We start from the raw sequence: 23,202 nt of genomic DNA, 5'->3' as shown, positions 1-23,202 counted from the left end.
ATCCTTTTTCTGGGCTCAGCTCGTGGTCGCTTGCGCGAAATCGTACCCAGAGAAACAGCACAAGATTGTAAACAAAGTAAATAAAAATATAATAAAAAAAAACAAAATAGGTCTCAAATAAAAGATACAAAATAAAAGAATGAATATAATTGCTAAAAAGATACAAGTACACAGTAAAGCAAAATCAGAATTATGCTTAAATTACCCTTAAATCTAATTATGTTAATAATATAAGGTAATTTACATATATACAAATAGGTACAATGATTACCTATCACAATAAATCTGTGTAACAACATGTATCAAAAATAGAAATAGCAATTAGTATAAATTTACATAAATATTTGATCAATGATAAAATAAAATATCTTAGGAATGTATATGACTTAATATACAAAACCCGTAACCATTGCATTATGATGTATCCCCTAGCATAAAAATAAGGGGATAACATCTATGAGATCAGTATGGTAATCAGATGTGAGTGTCCCTAACCAGACAAAAAGGGGCACTATACAATCATAAAGCAGCTAAGACACAAGATAAATGTTAATGAACAAGGCAGGAATAGACGAACTGTGGGTGAGGCAGGTAGAAAGGAGGACTGAATCTTCTACTATAATCTAGCTAGAGTCAGGGGAAACTATGTTACCCGCTGCTACTGCTGGGAATTCAGAGCTTCCAAGGACTTAAGGTAGTGACGTTTGAACACTGTCGGCGATTTCCATCCGGTATACTTCTTTAAATCAGCAAATTCATATGTTGGAAGTAATTAATTGAGGTGGCTACTGCCCTGACATCATGTGCTTTGGAAAGGAGTCAGGATTGGCTTGTTTGATAAAGTACAGGATTTGTTGCCTGATGCCTTTAGTGGATAAGTACCACCTTTTTCTTTTTCCCTCCTAAAGAGGGGCCCCGATGGAGGAAGAGGAGGTTCTGGATAGAAAGGCTCGTAAGGTTGAAACCGGACAAAGGGAAACATCTTGTGGAAGGGGTAGTACCTTCCAGGTTCCCACCTCATCAAAGGATCTTCATTCTTTGCTAAAAAGCTACGTTCCGGAGAAAGTAGCACTTCCCCCGTGGGAAGGAATTGAATATGATCCGGATCTCTGGATAAGCCGACAGTTCTGAACTTCTGCTCCTGAAGCTAGGCTTAATAAAAACAGAGTTTTTCTCAGGAGCATCATAAACGAGCATGTGTCATTATCGGTTTCGGAAGCCAGTTTTAGAACATCGTTTAAGAACCATGAAACTGACGTAGGCCTGACAGAGGGCCTAAGTTCTAGCACATGCTTTAGGATAGACGAGAAATAGGTATCTGTCAAGTCTATGTTAAATCCAAATTGAAATATCTTTTTCAATGCTGACTTGTTTGTCGTAATCGTGCTAGCTGCTAAACCCTTTTCAAATAAAGATCTGAAAAAGGATATAGCAGAATTAACTGTCATGATTCTGATATCTGACTCTCTCAGGAAGATTGCTAACTTTTTTGACGGCAGCATCATACTGCCTCAAAGTTGAATCCCTTTTATCGGATTCCAGGAAAAGAATATTCTGAGTCAATATTCGCATCTCTTTTTGCCGCAAACTTCATGAAATCCATAAAGTTAGGGTTTTGAGAATCCCTGAGGAAGCGAACACAGTCTTCGTTTGTACTGACTGGGAGAGCTTGGGACTGGGGATCCGAAGGGGACGAAGACCCAGTTCCAGGATCAGGGGGTACCAATTGCTCTTCGGCCAGTCTGGGGCTACTAGAGCCACTTGACCCCTGAATGTCCTGAGTTTGTCTAAGACCTTCATAAGGAGATTCACTGGAGGGAATACGTAAATTTTCTCCCAGTTGTTCCAGTCCAGAGCCAGGGCGTCCTGTGGCGTAAGCCAGAGGGTCCAGGTTGGGGGCTACATAACACGGTAGTTTGTGGTTCGCTTGTGATGCGAAGAGATCCACCCCTGTAGCCCTGGGACTCTTTGAAGGATCCATTGGAACGAACTCTCGTCTAGAGACCATTCCGACTCTAGGGGTACTGATCGGGATAGGGCGTCTGCTATGACGTTTCTTTCTTACTCCAGCTATGTGGGTGGAGGAAAGATGCCAACTGAATTTGTCTGCCAGGGAGAAGATGGCTATCATGACGTGATTTAGATGACGTGACTTGGAGCCTCCCCTGTTTATGCAATGTACTACCACTGCGCTGTCCAAGACTAGCTTTACGTGGGAGTACCTTGGTGGGCGTAATCTTTTCAGAGTCAAGAAGACTGCCATTGCCTCCAGTACGTTTATATGGAACTGACAGAACTGGGGTGACCAAATTCCTTGCACCTTTTTGACCTGGGAGTACCCTCCCCAGCCGCTTAAGGACGCGTCTGTGTGGATGTAATCCCTGGTGGAGGGAACTGAAGAGGGGAACTGACACTGCACAGATTCTTGACTTTTGCCCACGGCCGAAGCCGGTTCTTTAGAATCAGAGGTACTGAGGATAGCTTGTCCCTGACCTGACATTTGCTCGAGATCGCCAGATCCTGGTTAGATCTTTCAGTTTGGCTTTCATTAAGATGTTCGTTACTGAAGCAAACTGGAGAGAGCCGAGGATTCTTTCCTGAGCTCTCCTTGATGCTAGTTTGTGACTTAGAAATTGCTTGACTGACTTCGCTATTTCTTTCCTTTTGGTGGATGGAATCGACAGAGGTGTGTGAGGATAGATTCCATTGAATGCCTAGCCACTGAAAGTTTGACTCTGGGGTGAGTCCTGGACTTGGATCTGTTTATCTTGAATCCTAGATATTCTAGGAATTGGATCACTTTCAGTGTGGCCTTGTTGCATTCTTCGACTGATGGGGCCCAGATCAACCAATCGTCGAGATACGCTACTACCATAATCCCTTTGAGCTCTGAGCTGTTTGCACTACTACTTCCGCTAGCTTCGTGAACACCCTGGGTGCCACGTTGAGCCCGAACGGGACTACCTTGAAGGAGAACGTCTGGTCTCCTATCTGAATCCCAGATACGGACGGAAGTGTCTTGCAATAGGGATATGATAGTAGGCGTCTGTAAGATCGATAGAGGTGGTGACGGCCACACGGGGAAGTAGGTCCGCACCTGTGAGATCGTGAGCATCTTGAACTTGTCGCAGCGGATGGCTAAGTTTAAGCGGGACAAGTCTAAGATTACTCTTCTTTTGTTTGAGCCTTTCTTTGGGACGCTGAACAAGCGACCTTGAAATTTTAATCTCTTGACTTTGGACTATAGCTCCTTTCTGAAGGAGGTCCTCTGCGTACTCTGTCAATTCGTTGAAGGAAGGTTTGACGGAAAGGTCTGGCTGGAGGTGGGTTCGTCAACCAGCTCCAACCCAGGCCCTTTTGACACTATGCTCTGAGCCCACTGGCTGAAGTTCCACCGGTGGCGAAGTGAAACAGCCTCCCTCCTACCTGAAGTTCCTCATTGGTTTCTGGTAACCCCTCGACCTCCTCTGAAGTGCTTTCCCCTATTGAAGGGGCCTCCCGATCCTCTCCACGAAAGGACCGCTTACCTCTGCCTCCTTGTTCGAGCGGTCATACTTCTGGAGAAGCTTGACTCTCGAAGGCTGGATTGTAAGCTGGAGAGATGGCGTATGAGGTGGAGGGTTGGGGCTGAGAGGGATCACATAATAGGCTGTGATTGACCTTTAGACGTGGAGGGCTGAGCTGTCTGCACTAACGGCACTGTAGGAACTTGTTGAGGGAAGCGCGGCTGCTTCTTTGGTAAGGTTGGAAACGTCTAGGCTTCCTTTGTCCCTTACTTTTGGTGTCAAGTCTTGCCTTCTCCTAGCCGTAAGACCCCAACGGTCCTTAAGGCTTTGGTTCAACCTTGTAGCCTCTGCTCTGTACTTCCTTTACCATAGCCTCTGGGAAGAGATCTGCGCCCAGATGTTAGAAGAAAGTAACCTATTCGGTTCATGCCGAATGGTTGCCTCTAGCAATACATGCTTTCTGCAATTTGTTCTAGCAGTGGCAAACTCGAACATGTCTGACTGCACCGTTTGAGTCAGGGCTTTGGTCTATAAGCTTAAAAATTGGTTCTGAACCATAAGCCATGGTTGCTACCTCAGACATAGCCATCAGTTGATTGACCTGGCTAGTCGTGTTTTCGAGTCAAACAAACTCGCTTGAATAAGACTATCCGGGAGCCTGGGCAGCTTTTCACCAAACTGCTCCATAGCACAGTCAGGTTTGAGTTTGCCAGCTGTGAAAGTGTTAGGCAAGTCCTCCCATAATTCTCCAATTGCGACGGGAGCAACGGAGAAGTGGGGTCTGCTTCTTTCAGCTGAGGCATGGGTTCCCCTTTCTGAGCTGCTGAGATGGTCGACCTCGCTATCTGGTAAGGAAGGGAGCGGGGTACCTTCGTCCACCGTGAAAAATGGTAAAGGGACTTTTGAATGGTTGGATCTTGGTATTCGAACAGTCCATGTCGTCTAGACATCTAAGCCATTCTCGTTGGGGTCCTGGTCCCGAGAATAGAGGACTGTCTCCTTTGGTACCCTGTCATCTCTAACCATAGCCGAAGGCGTGAGCCTAGCGTAGCCTATGAAGGGAGGCTGTAGGCCTTCCGGGTAGAACTCGAAGTCCTCTATTCTTCGAGTTCCACCAAACTCCGGTTATGGAGATGAGACCATCTTGGAAGGGAGCATATGACGCTACTCTCCAAGGATTGTTCATGGAAAAGGCGGGCAGCGAGTCATACGGGGGAAGCTGAGATCCACTAGTGTTAGAGGTTGAGGGAGAGGCAAGAGGGGTGCTTCTCTTAGGCCGGCTATAATAGTATCCTGAGAAGTTATCCTATCCGACAGGCGACGATATCATATGTTCCATACTCGTCTTAAGGGAGCCTACCAAGTCGCCCACCTGTTGCAACAGGCCAGCATTGGTGTCCAGAGCCGGAGCTGCTGCGGAGGTGGAGGGGAGACTCTGAATAGGCACCAAAGGTAGTGGAACTGGTGATACTGCCGGGGTGCGGGATTTCTCCTTAGGCTTACTCTTTGAGGACTTCGAGCCGGAGCTAGACCCTTTAGACCTGTCTGAGCCGGGATTACGAGCCGGAGACTTACGCGAAGAAGAAGACGAGGACGTCTTCTTCGAGGACGATGACGTCTTAGTCAAGGTCATATGCTAGACTTGATCTTAGGCCTAACCGAAGCCTCTGGAGGAGTATATAACTCATCACCGGTAAAGCCTGGGAAGGATGGTGAAGTTGCAGGGGTAGAAGAAACAGTCATTCCCAAGGGGGACCCTTGGGTACCTGCATTACTTACCTCGACCAACAGGTCGTCTATACCTACCATAGGTTCAACATTTATATCCAGGGTTGCGACATCTGTGGAGATATCCTGGTCTTGTTCAGTCAAGGAGGCCGCCAGCTGTTGTTGGATAAAGGCAATAGAGGGGTCCGCCTCTACCGGGTCGACGTACCCAGTCGCCTTGCCTCCGGGGAAGGATTAACAAAGCTAAACGCTTCTCCAGTATGTAGGGCTGACCCTTGGCGGCGTTCTTGCCAAAACCTCCGACCCAGGCCCGCAGGGTAGCCAATGCCGTATCTCTTACTGCCGGAGCCTGTAAGAGAGGATATATTTTAGATTTAAGAACTACTTAAAACTAAAACTTAGGATATAACTTAAACTAGATGCCTTAAGTTAAAGTAATGATGAAAACTTAAGAAGCAAAAGAAGCGGAGCGGCATGCGGAGATGGAATACTTACGCCTTCCAAAAGCTGGCTCACCAGATCGTAACATATGGTACACGTCTCATGGTACCAGACCTGGATGTCCCCGTGCGGAGTCGCGCATGGAGCATGGGACCGGCAAACAACTTCGTGTCCACAGGGGTCCTGAAGTGTAGCGGAAAACATCCCGGATGCTCACAGTTGGTGGCCTGTAAGTGGGAAGACACATGAGTATCTTAAAGGGTAACACTTACAGACTAAGGACAAAAAAGAACTCCGTTACGTGGCGGAGCTCGGAAAAAAATTTGGGCATAACCCCTCCCTGCATTGCCTGAAATAGGCTATAATCCCGGAGAGATCCGGTAAATACTAAGGAGGGGTGGGTATGGTTTAAGAAACTTAAGATAAACTTAAAGGTAACTTAAACCTACATGCAAGTAACTGGACTAGGTCCAGTGAAGCGGAGTGTAGTAACTCAGCAATACGTACGGTTAGTAAAGACCTATTGTATGCTCCGGTCCAACTATGGTGGACTATACCCTTCCGCTGGATACCAAGGGGACTCCGATAGGGAGGAGCTCTAGTAAGGAGGGAAGGGCGAGATGACATACAGACTCGCGCTAACCCGGAGCGACAAGGAGTAACGGAGGGGGGGAAGGCCAGAGCCCCGCCCCCCACAACGTACCACCCGGCCGAGCCGAGAAGAGGAGAGGTCGGAACCAGTCAGGGACTGTCGGACTCCCAGGCCCCTCCGGTGGAGGGGAAGGGGGAAGGCAGGCTCGGGCATGCTGGGCGAGCAAGGACAGACCGACCCACCCCCGCCCGACTCTATGGAGGGAGAGCGGGAGAGGGGGGGAAGGGGGAGAGACTGGCAGGGCGCCTGGCTGACTCGTGATCCCGTAGTGACACGAGGCTAAACGGCGGTAACAAAGATACGGTAAACAAGCCTAGGCCAACCAACTGATCAGAGAGAAGCTATCGGGAAGCAACCTGAACTGAGCGGTAGCTATAGGCCCATCGGGCGAAAACCAACTGATCAGAGAGAAGCTATGAGGAACGCCGACCGGACTCTCAACGGTAGACTAGGCTCTACGAGCCCGGACCTAGGCTAAGCCAGACGCCAACTAACCTAACAACAACAAAACATAAAAATATAATATATAATAAAAATGAAAGAAAGAAGGTAAAATAGCAGGAGAAAAAATCCATGGAGTGTGCGACTAGCCCGAAGGCAAGTCTACCACTCAAAGCTAGTCAGGGGCCGATACAAAGAACCTGGGACTTAGGGTCTGGATAGAAAAAGACCTACATAAAGGTGACAATATATTGTATAACAACTTGAGTAGACGTAATAAACAAAAAACGGGAATAATCAAAATAAAGAGGGAGAGTTAAAAAATAATAAAGGGATGGTTTATAGGTATGGGGGAACCAAGAACGAACCCAACATGCGGCAGGACCATGCTGCCATGCTTCCACCCCCCCGCCCCCGAGAACGTATCTATAACCTAAAAACGGCAAATACCGTCTCGGGGACGGAAAAAAACTCGCTAACCGTAAATACTGAGTACTTAACTTAGCTGCTGCGATAGCTGCACGCTCCATTATAGCAAAAATCCACGAAAGGGCACAAAAAACACAGAGAGAACAAAATTAGCAACGTGTGGCTCCTGGCGCTAACTTTTAAAGGATGGCCACTAGAGGCGCAGCAGTCGCCAAAGCATGGGATGGTGTAGTAAGTAGTACGAGCTGCTCCCTCTGTGGGAACGGCTTCCCCTCTTGGAGGGGGTTTTTTGGTAGTGGGAGATTGTTTCTATTGGCATTTGGCTCGTGGTAGTGGTCTCACTCGCCTAGTGTTCATACCGACACCCTCCTAGAGGTGAGCGAGTCAGTCATACTGACCTTTTTCTTTATTTTATTTATCTCTTCGGTAGTGTTAGTACATTTACCCTAGAAAATAATAGATTAAAGGATATTTCGCGCAAGCGACACGAGCTGAGCCCAGAAATGCGCATATTTTCATATATAATACTTTCATGTAACGGCTAATTTACAATGGTACAAAAAAAAAAAATTATGTCAAGGTGACAAAATAATTTCCGAGATGTGTCACAGATACTTTTTAGTGCGGCAAGAAAGAAATTCGCGCTTGCGCGCCTGGGTAATGATTGTAAACAAAACAACACATTGATCCGTGAACTCCCAGCATCCCCCAAGGCGCGTGATTCAAAAGTTTTAGGCTGGTAGGCCTATAAGTATTTTTCCGCGAATTTTAAAAAAACTTTTGTAAGTCGACGTAAAATACGTCCAGTCGGCACACGAGAGACAAAAAATGTTGACGTAAAATATGTCCAGTCGGCGTAAGAGTGTTAAAGGCAACAGGCAACTGGAGGCCCGTCATCAACCTTTCCACCTTGAATCATTTTGCCAGGCAGACAAGGTTCAAGATGGAGACTCCACGGACTGTGTTGGCAGCAGTAAGGGACAACAACATACTGTCATTAGACCTGAAGGACATTTACTTCCAGATTCCTATTCATCCTTCTTCCAGGAAGTTTCTTCGCTTCACTCTTGGAGAGAAGTACAGTAGTACCTCGAGATATGAAAGGCTCAACTTACGGAAAAGCCTAGTTACGAAAACCAATGCGAAAAATTTTACTGCTTTACATACGAAAAGTTTTCAAGATACGAAAGGTTTCTGAAAGTCCGAGATTCATAACATAAACAAATTTTTTTTTTTTTTTTGAAACAAAAAATCGCGCCGCACGCCGCCATCGTTAGTTATAGTAGACTCGCCACCATCCTCCTACTCTCCATTGGTTCTGATGTAGCCAAGCCATGAGATCCTTCTCTCTGATTGGACAGCATCCCTCCCATCATGCATCTTCTATACGTACGTGTTGGCGTCCCTTAGCTCGGCCACTCTGCACCCGAAACTTTACCGTACGCAATCGGCATTCGTTCGCTCCAACTATTTCGTTTAGTAACGTAAATTCGTTAGTGATTTCGTTGCAGTACATATTATCGTGTTGTGCGAAGACTGTATATTGTGTAACTTTACGTAAATTAACGTAGTCATGGGTCCCAAGAAAGTTGAAATTCACGGAAAGAAGCGGCATGCTCTCTTTGGAGACAAAGATGGAGATCATAAAGAAGTGCGAGCTGGTAATGCCGATTTGAGTGTGATCGCAAAGGAATACGGCCGTAATCTGTTTGACAATAGGCACCATCCTTAAACAGAAGGATGCCATGAAAGCAACTACACCGTCGAAGGGCATCACTATTTTGTCCAGCAAGAGGATCCATGTGCACGACGAGATGGAACGGCTGCTCCTCATCTAGTTAAAAGACAAAGAAATCGCTGGCGATACAGTAACGGAGACGGCAATCGCTCACAAGGCCAGTGCTATTTTCGGCGATTTGATTGCGCAGGCGGAAGACGAGGGAGGGGAAGGGACTTCAACGCCAACCCCAGAGTTTAAGGCTTCGCATGGCTGGTTCGAGAAATTTCGTAAACGGACTGGCATCCATTCGGTGGTGCGTCATGGGGAGACTGCCACCTCGGACACGAAAGGCGGCCGAAAAAGCCTTTAAAAAAATAACTTACGTTGACGTAGAATGACGACCAAGGAAGGCTACAGTTCTCAGTAAGTCTTCAACTGTGATGAGACTGGCCTTTTTTGGAAAAAAATGCCTCGTCGGACATACATCACGGAGGAAGAGAAGAAGCTACCCGGGCATAAGCCTATGAAAGACAGGCTTACGCTCGCACTTTGTTTGAACGCCAGTGGGGATTGCAAGGTGAAGCCCCTACTGGTGTATCACTCCGAGACTCCTCGAGCCTTCAAGGCCCACAAAGTGTTGAAGGAGAAGCTTCCAGTCATGTGGAGGGCTAATGCAAAAGCCTGGGTAACGAGGCTTTTGTTCACCGAGTGGGTAAATCTGTGTTTCGGCCCAACTGTGAAGAGTTTTTTGGAAGAGAAGCGCCTGAAATGTCTGCTGGTGTTGGACAATGCCCCTCCCCACCCTCCTGGCCTCGAGGAAGATATCCTAGCGTAGTATTCCTTAGTTAAGATTCTTTTTCTTCTGCCCAACACCACCCCTCTCCTCCAGCCCATGGACCAGCAAGTGATAGCGAACTTTAAGAAGCTGTACACGAAACATCTTTTCAAGAGATGTTTCGACATCACCACAAACCTCACCTTGCGTCAATTTTGGAAGGAGCATTTCGACATCGTCATTTGCATCCGACTCATTGACCTAGCTTGGCAGGAGGTTTCGAGGCGAACCTTGAATTCCTCGTGGAGGAAACTCTGGCCTGATGCCGTATCCGCCAGAGACTTCGAGGGATTCGAAGCTGGTGTTGCAGATTCAGAAACAGTTGACGATCCCGAAACTGTTTTGGAACCAGATCTTGACGAGATCGTTGCACTCGGCAAGTCCATGGGGCTGGTTGTCAACGAGGACGACATCAACGACCTTCTCGAGGAGCACCAAGAGGAGCTTACGACGGATGACCTGAAGGAGTTGGAGGCCATGCAACTTAACGTCGTTCAAGAGGTGTTCTCTAGCAGCGGCGAGGAAGAGGAGGAGGAGCCTATGACAACGGCAGATATTTTAGGCGCTTTTCATAAAGTTCAATTGTTTATCGAAAAAAGACACCCCGAAAAGGCTCACACAGGTCGTATGCTTGCGCAGTTCGATGACGTTTGCCTGAGTCGTTTCAGGAACATTGTGAAAAGTAGGCAGAAGCAATCTTCCTTGGATCGTTATTTTTTAAAGAGGCCTTCAGCATTAGCAGGAGTAAGCAAAAAGGAAGAACCAAGTGATAAAAAACAGAAAGTTGAAAGCAAAAAGGAAGAACCAAGTGATAAAAAACAGAAAGTTGAAAGCAAAAAGGAAGAACCAAGTGATGAAAACAGAACGTTGAAAGCGGTGATGAATTTTTAAATTCTGTAAAAAAAAAAAAAAAAAAAAAAAAAAAAAAAAAAAAAAAAAAAAAAAAAAGCCTACGTAAAAGTAAAAAAAAAAAGTTAAAATAAAAAAAAAGAAAATTTTTTAACGTAATTTCTAGATTTTTGTAAGTTAAGTGTTACAGTTTTGTTAAGGTGTTTCATAAATTTTAGTTTTATAGTTTTCCTTAAATTTTTTATGTGTTTTCGTAAAGTTAAGTGTACGTACGTGCGTACGTACGTTATCTGCCGTTTGTACTCCTCCTCCTCTGCTGCCACTATCGGAGATAGCCTCACTCGAAAGGTAAGCTTCCACATTTTACATTACAGTAATAATATTTCTTGTACACTAATATACACTTTATTTACAGGTTTTGGATTTTTATTCTTAATTTAGGTATTGAATGGTCCAAATTGTTGTAGTATTTCATTGTTTATTGGTCAATTTAGCTTTATTATGAAATTTAATGGGGTGTTTTTTGGAGGGCTTGGAACGGATTAGCCATTTTACATGTAAAATATGTTCCAAGATACGAAAAACTCATTATACGAAGGCCACCTCGGAACGGATTAATTTCGTATCTCGAGGTACCACTGTATTTCAATTCAAGGTCCTTTGCATCGGGTTAAACATGTAGCCCCGGGTGTTCACCAGAGTCTTCTCACTAGTCTCGACATGGGCTCATGCTTAAGGAATTCACCTGCTGAGATAACTCGATAACTGGCTGATCTTAGCAAGCTCCAGGAACAAAATGTTGCAAGACAGGGATCATCATCTTTTATTTTGTTCAGAACTGGGTATTGTGGTGAACCTAGAGAAATCAAATCTGGAGCCCAGCCAGAGGGTGCTTTACCTAGTTACGGCAATAGATACAGCAATGTTGAGAGTGTTTCCTTCGGACCAGAGGTTAGAGAAGTTGCGAGTAATAGCACGCAATTTCCTCTCATAATCAGAACAGTCAACTCACCTATGGCAGGTTCTTCTTGGGATTTTGTCTTCTCTCAAGAAGCTGGTCCCTCATGGTCATCTTCATCTTTGCAACAGACTGGAGACTAAAAGACTTCTGGTTCCCGGCAGAAGACTCCCCTCGTCAGAAGGTGCCTCTGAGCGAAGAGGGGAGAAAGGACCCTCGTTGGTGGTTGGACAATCAGAATCTCTTAATAGGTGTTCCTCTGAACTCTCTCCCTCCAGACTTCCTTCTGTTCTCAGGTGCCCCTCTCATGGGTTGGGGTGCTCATCTGGGTGACCTCATCACGTCAGGCATTTGGAGTTCGGAAGAGAAGCTTCCGCACATCGTCTTGGAGTTGAAGGCAGCTTTTCTGGGTCTGAAGGAGTTTCGGGAGAAGGTAGAGGGTCATTCTGTGGTTCTGATGTCAGACAACACCACGATGGTAGCACATGTGAACAAACAAGGGGGCCTGATATCTTGCCAGCTCCACTCTCTGACAGTTGAATTACATCAATGGGCAATTGACAACTCTGTGGAACTCTCAGTAAGATACATTCCAGGCAAAAAGAACATGGTCGCAGACAAGTTGAGCCATCAGAACCAAATTCTAGGCACGGAGTGGTCTCTAAATCAGGTCATGGCAGACCGGCTTTTTCATGTGTGGAGGAGGCCTATGTTAGACCTCTTTGCAACCTACTACAACAAGAAGCTAGAGGTCTATTGCTCGGTGATTCTGGATCCCTTAGCACTAGCAGAGGATGCCTTTCAACATCCTTGGGACAACTTACAGGTGTACGCATTTCCTCCATTTTGCTTGATCCGTCAAGTACTGAACAGGATGATGAAATCTCGAAAATTAAAGGTGACATTAGTGGCTCCTGTGTGGCTGCAGGCAGAATGGTTTGCGGCCCTTCTGTTTCTGCTGTTAGAGGTTCCAAGAGAAATTCCCCCATGGAGGCATTTACTTGGCCAACCTCACGTCGAAAGATTCCACCACTCAGTAAAATCCTTTCTCTTCACGGATGGAGGCTATCAAATATCCCCTCCAAGCGGGAGGATTTTCTCAGGAGACAGCAAGGCATATTTCCTGCCATCTCAGGAAGTCCTCGGCTGCAGTCTACCAAGGGAAATGGGCAATATACTGTGATTGGTGTCTTTGACGGGGTTTCTCTCCACTCAAAACCTCTATTCAGCGCATAGCAGATTTTTTGGTCTTTCTCAGAGATAAGAAAGGTCTTTCTGTTTCTGCTATCAGAGGCTACAGAGCAGCTTTAGCCTTGTGTTATGCCTGAGAGGTGTAGATACCTCCTCATCCTTGGGGATCTCTTTATTGTTCAAAGGTTTCGAATAGATCTGTTCTCCAAGGGAACTTAGGCCTCCCGTATGGGATGTTTCACTTGTCCTTAAGAGTTTTACTAGCGCTCCTTATGAACCCTTACGGCGTTCCTCGAACAGAAATTAACACTGAAAACAGTTTTCCTTATAGCTTTGGCTTCTTCGAAGAGGGTATGAGAGCTTCATGGCCTTAGTTGTGATGTGAAACATACCTGGGGTTGGGGGTCGGTGACCTTCAAATTTGTCCTGGAATTCGTGGCCAAGACCCAGAATTCCTCGGTGCATGACAACAGATTTGCCTCATTTTCCATACCATCTTTGAATGACTTTGAAAATAATGACCCACAAGAGCTCTTTTTATGTCCTGTGAGAACCTTACGTTGCTATCTCAAAAGGATTCGACACCTCAGGGCTGGGTGTCGTAGGCTTTTTGTTAGTAAGGGATGATCAAAGGAAGAGATTTCCAAGAATACCATTTCTTTCTGGATTCATGAGGCAATCAAGCAGGCTTATTCATCTCCTGATGGTTCTGTCACTGAGTCTGAGGAGGCTAGGGCACATGACGTCAGAAGTATAAGTTCCTCTCTGGCTTTCAAGAAAAATTTTGCTGTTTGTAGTTTTGAATGTTGGGACTTGGTTACGACAATCCACATTCACCTCCTGTTATATGAGAGATGTTGCTCACAAGTCTATAGACACATTTTCCCTAGGTCCTGTGGTGGCTGCCCAACAAGTGGTTCAAGTCATCCTTGTTCCTGACCGTATAGTTTGTATCTTACCTATGGTCATTGTGTGAAAGAGAGATTGAGTGAGTTGGCTGGTCTCTTTCTTTCTCTTATTCCGTTCTTCTTCCTTCAAGCAGGTTGAGAAATATACGCGTCACATGCTGGACTGGTCTGATACAGGTGAGTTCGGTAGCCATACTGTTGGTTGAATGTATTACAAATATCAAACCCTCTATTCAGTAGCATATACTCTACCTTCTGGCAAGGGAAGGTCTGGAGTAACAACAGACCTCTGTGATCATATGGTTTGTTATTGAACAGTCAGAATTTTCTTTAGTCCCTTAAATGCAATGAATCTGCTCATATATCATTGTATTGTAACCCATATGATTGAGTTGTAGAGATCGGTTTATCTATATTCTCACAGGCATTTGTTTAACTCTTTTAGAACTCTCATTCTAGGGTGTGGTCAGGTGGGTTAACTCCCAGCCGGTTTAGGATGTCTATACCTCCCTCCAAGTTTAAGGCTATCCTATTATTAAGACCAAAGGTTTGTTCCGCATATGAACAAATGACAAATTATAATCAGTTTGTATTTTTCGTAGGTAACAAACCTGAGGTCTTCACACACATACTGCCCACCTCTTGCCACCCCTCTTTTAATTTTTTTTTTTTCTTGGGTTGGGAAAAGAATGATTAGCAATAATCTCTATTTGATAAGTTGTTATTTGGCTTATTAGTGGTATTTTTGAGAAGCATTATTGTTTTAACTGTTTTTATATTCAATTAAGTATTGTGCATTAATTTACTGTTTCAGGGTTTGAATCGCCTTGCTGCAATAGCTCTGCTGTTCTTAAATGAAGAGGATGCCTTTTGGTGTCTTGTATATATAGTTGAGTACTTAATGCCTCCAGATTATTATAACAAAAATCTTCTTGGATCACAAGTAGATCAAGTAAGTAATGTTTAATACTGTCTACCATATATATTAAATATTTTTGCACAGTTTTATTTATCTACTATATCAAGGACTTTTGAGCATAGTCAGTGATGAATTTGAGGGTAATGCAAAATTTGTACTCTGTAAACAAAGTTGATTAATGAAATTAATTCAAATGAGAGAGATAGCTAATATATGTACATACAGTCATTACATTTGTGTGAGTGGGATGAAGGAAAAACCAAAGTAGTCATTGGGTGGACAGGAAATAGAGCCCTCTTGTCCTGAATCCTTCCTATTCTATCACTGCCAATAAGCTCTAAACTGGCCGAACCATATAAGAGAATTCTTAGAAATTGATTGGTCAACCTTACAGAAACCTTGTGGGACCATGAGCATGTGACTCCTTTGAGAACTCACAGCAGCTACCAAAGTGATTTGATTAAAGGTTACCAGTCCTGGAATGAACTTGCTTTTACGAATTTTTTTTTATACTTTTGTATTTACTGTTTTAGGTAAATATAAGTTATACAATGTACTCTTCATTCAGAAGTCATACACAGGAATTCTGATTACTGTCTATCAAAGATAACATTCCTCTGGGGTTAGGATAGGCCGATAAACTACTTATCCTTAGGCTTCTAGACAAACAGTAAATATCCATGACATATTTCTAGAAAAAATAACATCTTCAATGTTGAAAAATTGAGTACCTACTTTATAAATAAGATTAACTGATAAAATGTAATTCACATTTTTACATAGATATAGATTATCGTTGCATATTTAATTTATTTATTTAACTTTAATAATGTTTAAAAAAAAGTTGACCACTATTAGGGTGTCTCAGAATTGAAGATGTTTTTAATTGCCTAATTTTTATCTTTCACAACTAATTGAATGACAGATTTAGAGAAAACTACTCAAAGATTTCTGTTTTAATTTAATATGATTTTTTTCTTCAAGTAAAAATTAGGTTGTATTTAGATAGCCATAATTAGTTTAATTTTATTTCCTAAATAGTATGTATTGACTATATTGTTAATTTTCAAAGTAAAATATTAAAGAAACAAATATCCTTTGGAAAAGTAGTATGTAACTATGACACTTGATGTTTGTACTCTACACAGATAAAGAAAGAGTAGCTTTGGTTTTATAATCCTTAACATTTATTATTACCTTAAAGTTTGATCTGGTTGAAAGAAAGCATGACATAATAGTGGTATTGATGCTATCAGTTCCTTTAATTTTTTCCTCCATTTGCTAATATTATGCTGTCAGTTTTCACATGAACGATAATCGTATGTTATCAAAGTGTAAAGTGCTAAAACTGTTTTATCATTGAAAATTCTTTCGTCTAACATTTTCTGTGCTTGGTAATTGAATATTGTGAAAGAACTTTCATTCAACCAACAGCGTGTGTTGAAAGATCTTGTTGCTGAGAAGCTGCCTCGGTTGAATGTACACTTTGATCGTCATGGGCTTGACATCTCTCTGTTTACCTTCAACTGGTTTCTCTGCATTTACATCGACATAATTCCTCCTGTTACTTACCTCACCATTTGGGATTCATTTTTATATGAAGGTTCTAAGGTGAGTAATTATCAGGTACTTCTGTGCATTATTGGTACTACGTAGGTATTCAGACAGAATGTGAACCTTTTACTTACTACAAGAACAGTGCTGTGGTTGCCATGAATTAGAAATATCTTGAGTTTTTCTCTATGATGATTATCCCCTAACTCAGGGATTCCTTAGTACCAGTAACTCTGCACAGCACATAGGTATAGATGTTGGCTGTGATATCCAAGCACCCTTTATTTCTTTTGCTTCAGTTTTGGTAGAGCCAGTATATTGTTTTATACTATTGTTTTATATTAATTTTGATTAGATTCATTTAGCATGATGACTGTTTCCAGTACATACTTGGATGTTATTCATGGCTGCTGGAGCTAAAAATACAGCATGAATTATCTTATCGTGACTACTTACAGGTTTTTAAGATGCCCTTTGCTTAGTGCATTCTACTTTTCAGGGTCCCAAATTACTAAACATATAGTTTTTGTGGCTGTCCTCTATTGTTTTGAGATTCAGCTGTTTTTTTTTTACTAATTTATCTCAGGAATTGACTCTGTATTTAGTTATTACTATTGTTGAGCTGACTGTTATTTTACACCTTTCCTTGTGTGATTGTTGTTATTTTACACCTTTCCATGTGTGAATGTTAATTACTTGTGAAATAAACAACACTTGGAAATTGGTATACAGTATTCTGTTTCAAATACATTAGATGCTGTTAGTTGCCTGAGATGTTACACATTTTATTCAACAATATTCCTTGATGATATGTTCATTGTCTGGTTTATCTGTGCTCACTTTTCACACTAAGTATAAGGTAGGTACTATATGACAAACCCCTTTTTTTAATAGTTTCATTAAAATCTTGGAGCAAATTTGTTCTCCAAACCTTGCCACATATCTCTAGAATAGATAATAAAGGTCCAAGAACTCTACCTCGAGGAAAACCTGAAATAATATTACTGAAGCTACTGCAAACTGGCCTTAACATAGACCCTACTAAAAATTCCTTTAAAATATTAAGAAAAGATCCACCAATTCTCAATAATCTTAGCTTGTAGGTAAGTGATTTATAATTCACTCTGTCCAAAATTCACTAAAAAGTTCTCTAAAATTTAAACTGACCATTCATGTGTGCATCCTCATCAAGAGCATTTAGCAAGATAATACATTTAGATGAGTGTATCACAAGTACCAAGGCCTTTACAAAATCCAAACTGTAGTGCTGGCAGCAGGTTATAGTCTTCAACAAACCTACAAAGACACTTAGAGAGCAGCTTCTCAAAAACAAGGGTAATTGAAATTGGTTTATGCTCTGAATGGCAGTGGGTTTAGTCTCTTAGAAAATTTTTTAGTAATACAGTGAACCCCCGTATTTGTTCTCCAGATTCGTGGACTCATGCATTTGCCGATTTCTCTCTGGAACATTTCTCCCCATTATTCGCGGAAAATTGGACTATAGGCGGTATTTTTGTTTGAGAAATATCCACAAATTATGTTTTTTTTTTCTTCTTTTTTTTAACTAATAAAATAGGCGGTTTTAAGCATTTTTACAGTGGTTCCAACTATTTGTGGGTTCTACTTTGCATCCCCCACGAATACGGGGGAACCACTGTATTTCCCTTCCCCCAAACAAAAGGAAAACACAAGTCCATCCAACTTTCAGGAAACAGTACGTAGTAGTAATCTTAGCAGCAATGAAATTAGCAGATTTTTTTTTTTTTTAATGAAGAGAAAGATCCTATTAGGGTTTATGCTGATGCAAGTGTCAACCCCCAGATCTGAAGGCCATAGAATACAACTTAGTTTAAGGAAATATTACTGAGAGAACACCAAGGAATCACCACACTGTTTGCTCACATAGACTTGAGCCAAAAGTTCTGCCTTCTCTTTAGGGTAATAGTATACAGCAGTTGCATTAGCTCCTAAATTAGAGACATGCTAGAATCAACTGTGAACAGTCAGGACTAACTCTTATGGTCATCACCTCTGCATGATTTCCTTCGCATTCTCAGTAAGTTCCTTCAGCTGACTCTCAGACAACCAGAGCTTGGCTTCTAAGCTCATTTAAATTACACCACAAAAAGTCTAATCAGTTTTTCTTCCATAAATGATAAGCTTCTTTTTCAAGGAAGGCAAGCTTACAGGCTGTATTAAATCATGGTGTATTACAAAACTTGAGGATTTTAGAAGGAATTTTCCTCTCAATAATAGTGATTAAATGATCATTTAAATCAAACTATGATGAGATGAGTCTTCCATCAAACCTACTCCAGAAGATGTAGTCCCTGTAATATCCTAGAGCAGTAGCACCATTATTATCTGTGGCAGTAACTGATCTTAACTATTCAGTGTGGTGAGCATTGTAATCAGTAATGTAAGTGAAACAAGTTTTGGAGTCGGCTTCCTTAACTACTGCCATTTTGGTGAGCAAGCAGTCATAAACAGACTCATGGAGGTCTGCATTTCTATAGCTAGCAAGATTTATTAGTCTTGCACAGAGCCATTTCATGTCTTTGGAATAGCAATATGCTTGAGTAAAATGGGCTCCTTAAATCCTGGAATCCCCAGTTCTGAAATGTGTTATGAATCAAACATTAGTTTCAATACAGAAGGATTTTAAAATAACATTTCTATCAATCAGATCAAGTACATCATTGCCAGAAAGAAGGAAAAAACAGATAAAAAATAGTGTGAAGGAATGGTATAGTAGTATTTGTAAAGTTAACAAAAGAATAACAGATACAATACACAGGCAGTCATTGGTTATTGGCAGGGCTTCCGTTCCCGGGGGTGTGCCGATAAGCAAAAACTGCCATTAACTTAAACTTAGTGAGTTATGGCGCGCCGATAACCGGAAATCATCCTGTTATGGTACCATAAATCACCAATTTTATGGTGCTAGGCAAGCCCCATAAAAGGGATTTTGACGTAGGAAAAATCTATTTCTGGGTGATTGGCTCGTGTCGCCCTATGAAAGTATCCTTAATATCATTCTTTCTAGGCAAAATTATCTAAAATTACCAGAGAAAAACTAAATTAAGAAAAAATGTCAGTAAAATGACTCGCTCACTCTATAAAAGAAGTGTCGGTATGAGAATAGGGGCGAGTGGGAACACTACCACGAGTCATTCACCATTTAGACCTTCCAATCTAAAATCCCCACCAGAGAGAGCTGATACTAAGGGGTGATGCGGCCGCTACTACTACTACTACCGACGCCACGGACAGCAGCGCCCCTACGGTCATCCTTAATCTATGAACATCTTCTCTGCAGGGTGGGTAAACAAAGACAGGGTGGGTTTCATAGGGCGACACGAGCCAATCACCCAGAAATAGATTTTTCCTACGTCAAAAATCCCTTTTCTGGCTCAGCTCGTGTCGGCCTATGAAAGAGTACCAGAGAAACAGACAAGATGGGCATAAGGACAAATGAAAATCAGTTGTAAAAAGAGGTAAGAATATAAGTGAATCAGGGACATTACAGAATATAAACTAAGTACTTAAGAAAGCTAACCTTATCCTAAACAATGACATGATAAAGAAAGCAAACAATATAAAGTACTTACATTAACTTATATTAAACATAGTAATATCCAGTACAGCAATGTAAATTAACACAATAGATTCACTTAAATAAGATATTTACATAATATAACGACACACCTTGTGTCCTACCCTACAATAAAATAAGGGTAGGGACACTGAAGTACATTATAAGTACATAGTGTGGATGTCCCTAGCAAAAAAAAATAAGGGACAATCCACCAATATGATCTCAGCGGCTAAGGCTTAGAGTATCCGAGTAGGCATGGCGATGGGGTGAGGCATGTTGGACGAGGTAGGTAGAAAGGAGACCTGGATCTATACTATGACTACTATACAGTATCAGGAGAAACAATGTTTCCCGCTGCTACTTGCAGAAAATTTAAAGATTCCAAGGACTTTAGGTAGTGACGTTTAAAGACTGTCGGAGATTTCCATCCAGTATACTTTTTAAGATCCTCAAAGTTCATATGTTGAAAGTAGTTAATTGAGTGGCTACTCCTCTGATGTCATGTGCTTTAGGAAATGAATCAGGATTGGCTTGTTTAATGAAGTAAAGGATCTGTTGTCTAATTCCTTTTACCGATAAAGTACCACCTTTTTCTCTCATAAAGAGAGAACCTGAGGATCTTGAGGATGTGCAAGATAGAAAGGCTCTTAAAGTTGCTACTGGGCAGAGAGAAGGATCTTGCGGAAGTGGGATGACTTTCCAAGGAGCCCACCTTGCAAGAGGATCCTCATTTTTAGCCAAAAAACTACGATCCGGAGCAAGCAGAACTTCTCCTGAGGGGAGGAATTCCACATGACCCGCATCTCTGGATAGAGCCGACAGTTCTGAAATTCTAGCTCCTGAAGCTAGGCTTAATAAGAATAACGTCTTCCTAAGAAGCATTATGAATGTACAAGACGAGTTGTCAGTATCTGAAGCTAGTTTGAGGACATCATTTAAGAACCATGAGACTGCAGTAGGCCTTTGAGAAGGTCTAAGTCTAGCACAGGCTTTAGGAATAGACGTAAAGTAAGATTCTGTTAGGTCTATCTGGAAACCCAACTGGAAGATCTTCCTCAAAGCCGATTTATGAGTAGTAATAGTGCTAGCTGCTAAACCTTTTTCAAACAGGGATCTGAAAAAGGATATAGCTAAGTTAACTGTCATGGTTGTAGTGTTTGATTCTTTCAGGAAGGATGCTAATTTTTTAACAGCTGAGTCATATTGTCAATAGTTTGACTCTCTCTTATCTGATTCTAGAAGAGGATGTTTTGTGGATCAATGTTAGCATCTTTGTTAGCCGCAAACTTCATGAAGTCCATAAAGTTAGGGTCTGAAGAATTCCTGAGAAGCGAACACAGTCCTCATTTGTACTGATTGTGACAGCTTGGGATTGGGAATCCGTTGAGGTCGGAGACCCAATTCCAGAAGTAGAGGATACCAGTTGCTCTTGGGCCAGTCTGGAGCAATCAGAGCTACTAGTCCCTTGAAAGTCCTCAGCTTGCTCAAGACTTTCAGAAGAAGATTCACTGGAGGAAGACATAAATTTTCCTCCACTGATTCCAATCTAACGACAAGGGCGTCCGTGGCATAAGCCAGAGGGTCCAGGTTGGGGGCCACATAGCAAGGGAGCTTGGTGTGTTTGTGAAGCGAAGAGATCACTGGAGACCTGGGGAACTCTCCGGCCATTTCCACTGGAATGACCTGTCGTCCAGGGACCATTCTTTGATTCCAGAGGGACCGACCGGGTAACAAAGCGTCTGCTAATCACATTTCTTACCCCCGCCAGGTGAGTGGCGGACAGATGCCATTTGTGTTTGTCTGCTAGTGCAAAGATGGCTATCATGACATGGTTCACATGTTTGGATTTGGACCCTCCTCTGTTGATGCAATGAACTACCACTGCAACTGTCCAAAACTAGTCTTAGATGAGACTTTTTTGGGGGAAGAAGTCTCTTCAGGGTAAGAAATACTGCCATTGCTCCCCAAGACGTTTTATGTGGAGCTGGAGGAAACTGAACTGACCAAGTCCCCTGAACTTGTTTGAATTGAGAATATCCCCCCCATCCCACCCGGACAGGGAGGCATCCGTGTAAATGGTTAACACTGGAAGGGGATATTGAAGGGGTACTAGTTTGGCCAGGTTCTTCACTTTTGTCCATGGACGGAGCTGATTGCGAAGGATCTGTGGAATTACTGACAACTTGTCTCGAGATTTGGCGTTTGCTCTCGATCGCCAAACTGGTTTATATCTTTCAGCTTGCTTTCAGGAGGATGTCTGTCACTGAGGCAAACTGAAGAGAACCTAGGATTCTTTCCTGGTTTCTCCTTGATGTCTGTTTGCATTTGAGAAATTGTTCACAGACTTGGCTATTTCTTTCCGTTTGACCACCGGAATTGACAGATTGTGGGAAGACAAATCCCATTGGATTCCTAGACCACTGAAAACGAGACTCTGGAGTAAGTCTGGATTTCGTCTTGTTTATCTGGAACCCCAGATGTTCCAGAAATTGAACTACCTTTTCCGTGGCTTTGAGACATTCCTCGACTGTTGGTGCCCAGATCAACCAATCGTCAAGTATGCTGCTACCATTATCCCTTGAGTTCTCAATTGTTGAACCACCACTTCTGCTATTTTCGTGAATACCCTGGGGGCTACATTCAGACCGAACAAGGGCATCACTTTGAATGAGAACGTCTGATTTCCTAGTTTGAAGCCTAGGAATGGGCGGAAGTGCCTGGCTATAGGGATATGATAGTATGCGTCTGTAAGATCGATGGAGCATGTGACGGCTCCACGGGGTGGGGGAAGTAAGGTCCTACTTGCGAGATGGTAAGCATTTGAACTTTTCGCAACGAATGAAAGAGTTTAGCCTTGACAAGTCTAAGATTACCCTTCTTTTTGTTGAGCCTTTCTTTGGCACGCTGAATAAGCGACCTTGAAATTTTAGATGCTTGACTCTCGCAATAGCTCCTTTCTGAAGGAGTTTCCCTCGCGTAATCTGTCAATTCCTTTGATGGTTCCTGATAAAATGATTTGATTGGAGGAGGATCTTTGATCCAACTCCAACCCAATCCCTTGGACACGATGCTCTGGCCTCTGTGCCCATTTGCTAACCCAACCCCCACCTGTGACGGAAGAGGACAGCACCTCCCTCCTACCTGGGGAGCCTCACTGTTGTTGGGCGGGTTGACCTCCACGCCCTCCTCTGAACTGCCTTCCCCTTGCCGCTCTTCCTGTGCCACGCTGGCGAAAAGGTGCCTCGCGCTCTGCTACCTCTCGAAAGCTATTAAGGGAGGTAAGCCTGACCTTCATACATAGGGTTGAAGGCCGGCGAGACTGCGTAGGAGGTTGAGGGTTTGCGACTGGGGGGGGGGGGAAGGGGACAACAGGAGGATGGGTTGGGCCTGTTTTGAGGTTGATGGTTGTCCCTGTTGGGTAACTGGGACGGCCTGAACGAACTGCTGTTGCTGCTGATGTTTCTGGTAAGGCT

General features: G+C 43.0%; 1 protein-coding gene across 3 annotated transcripts in view; it reads left to right on the top strand.

The window, feature by feature from the left end:
• LOC135201857 (TBC1 domain family member 2B-like) overlaps positions 1-23,202 on the top strand; it is a 641,388-nt gene that overhangs the window by 325,128 nt on the left and 293,058 nt on the right. For all 3 annotated transcript variants that reach the window (XR_010311621.1, XM_064231151.1, XM_064231152.1), the window contains exons 14-15: positions 14,473-14,610; positions 16,012-16,188. Coding sequence is in view for 2 of the 3 variants with exons in the window: in XM_064231151.1 (XP_064087221.1) it covers positions 14,473-14,610; positions 16,012-16,188 (315 nt within the window). In the remaining variant the exon portion in view is untranslated. The remainder of the gene's footprint in view (positions 1-14,472; positions 14,611-16,011; positions 16,189-23,202) is intronic.

The sequence above is a fragment of the Macrobrachium nipponense genome, chromosome 28 (assembly GCF_015104395.2).
Source record: "Macrobrachium nipponense isolate FS-2020 chromosome 28, ASM1510439v2, whole genome shotgun sequence".
Lineage (NCBI taxonomy): Eukaryota > Metazoa > Arthropoda > Malacostraca > Decapoda > Palaemonidae > Macrobrachium > Macrobrachium nipponense.
The sequence above is the reverse complement of the archived record's forward strand: the minus strand, read 5'-3'. Positions and strand labels throughout refer to the sequence as shown.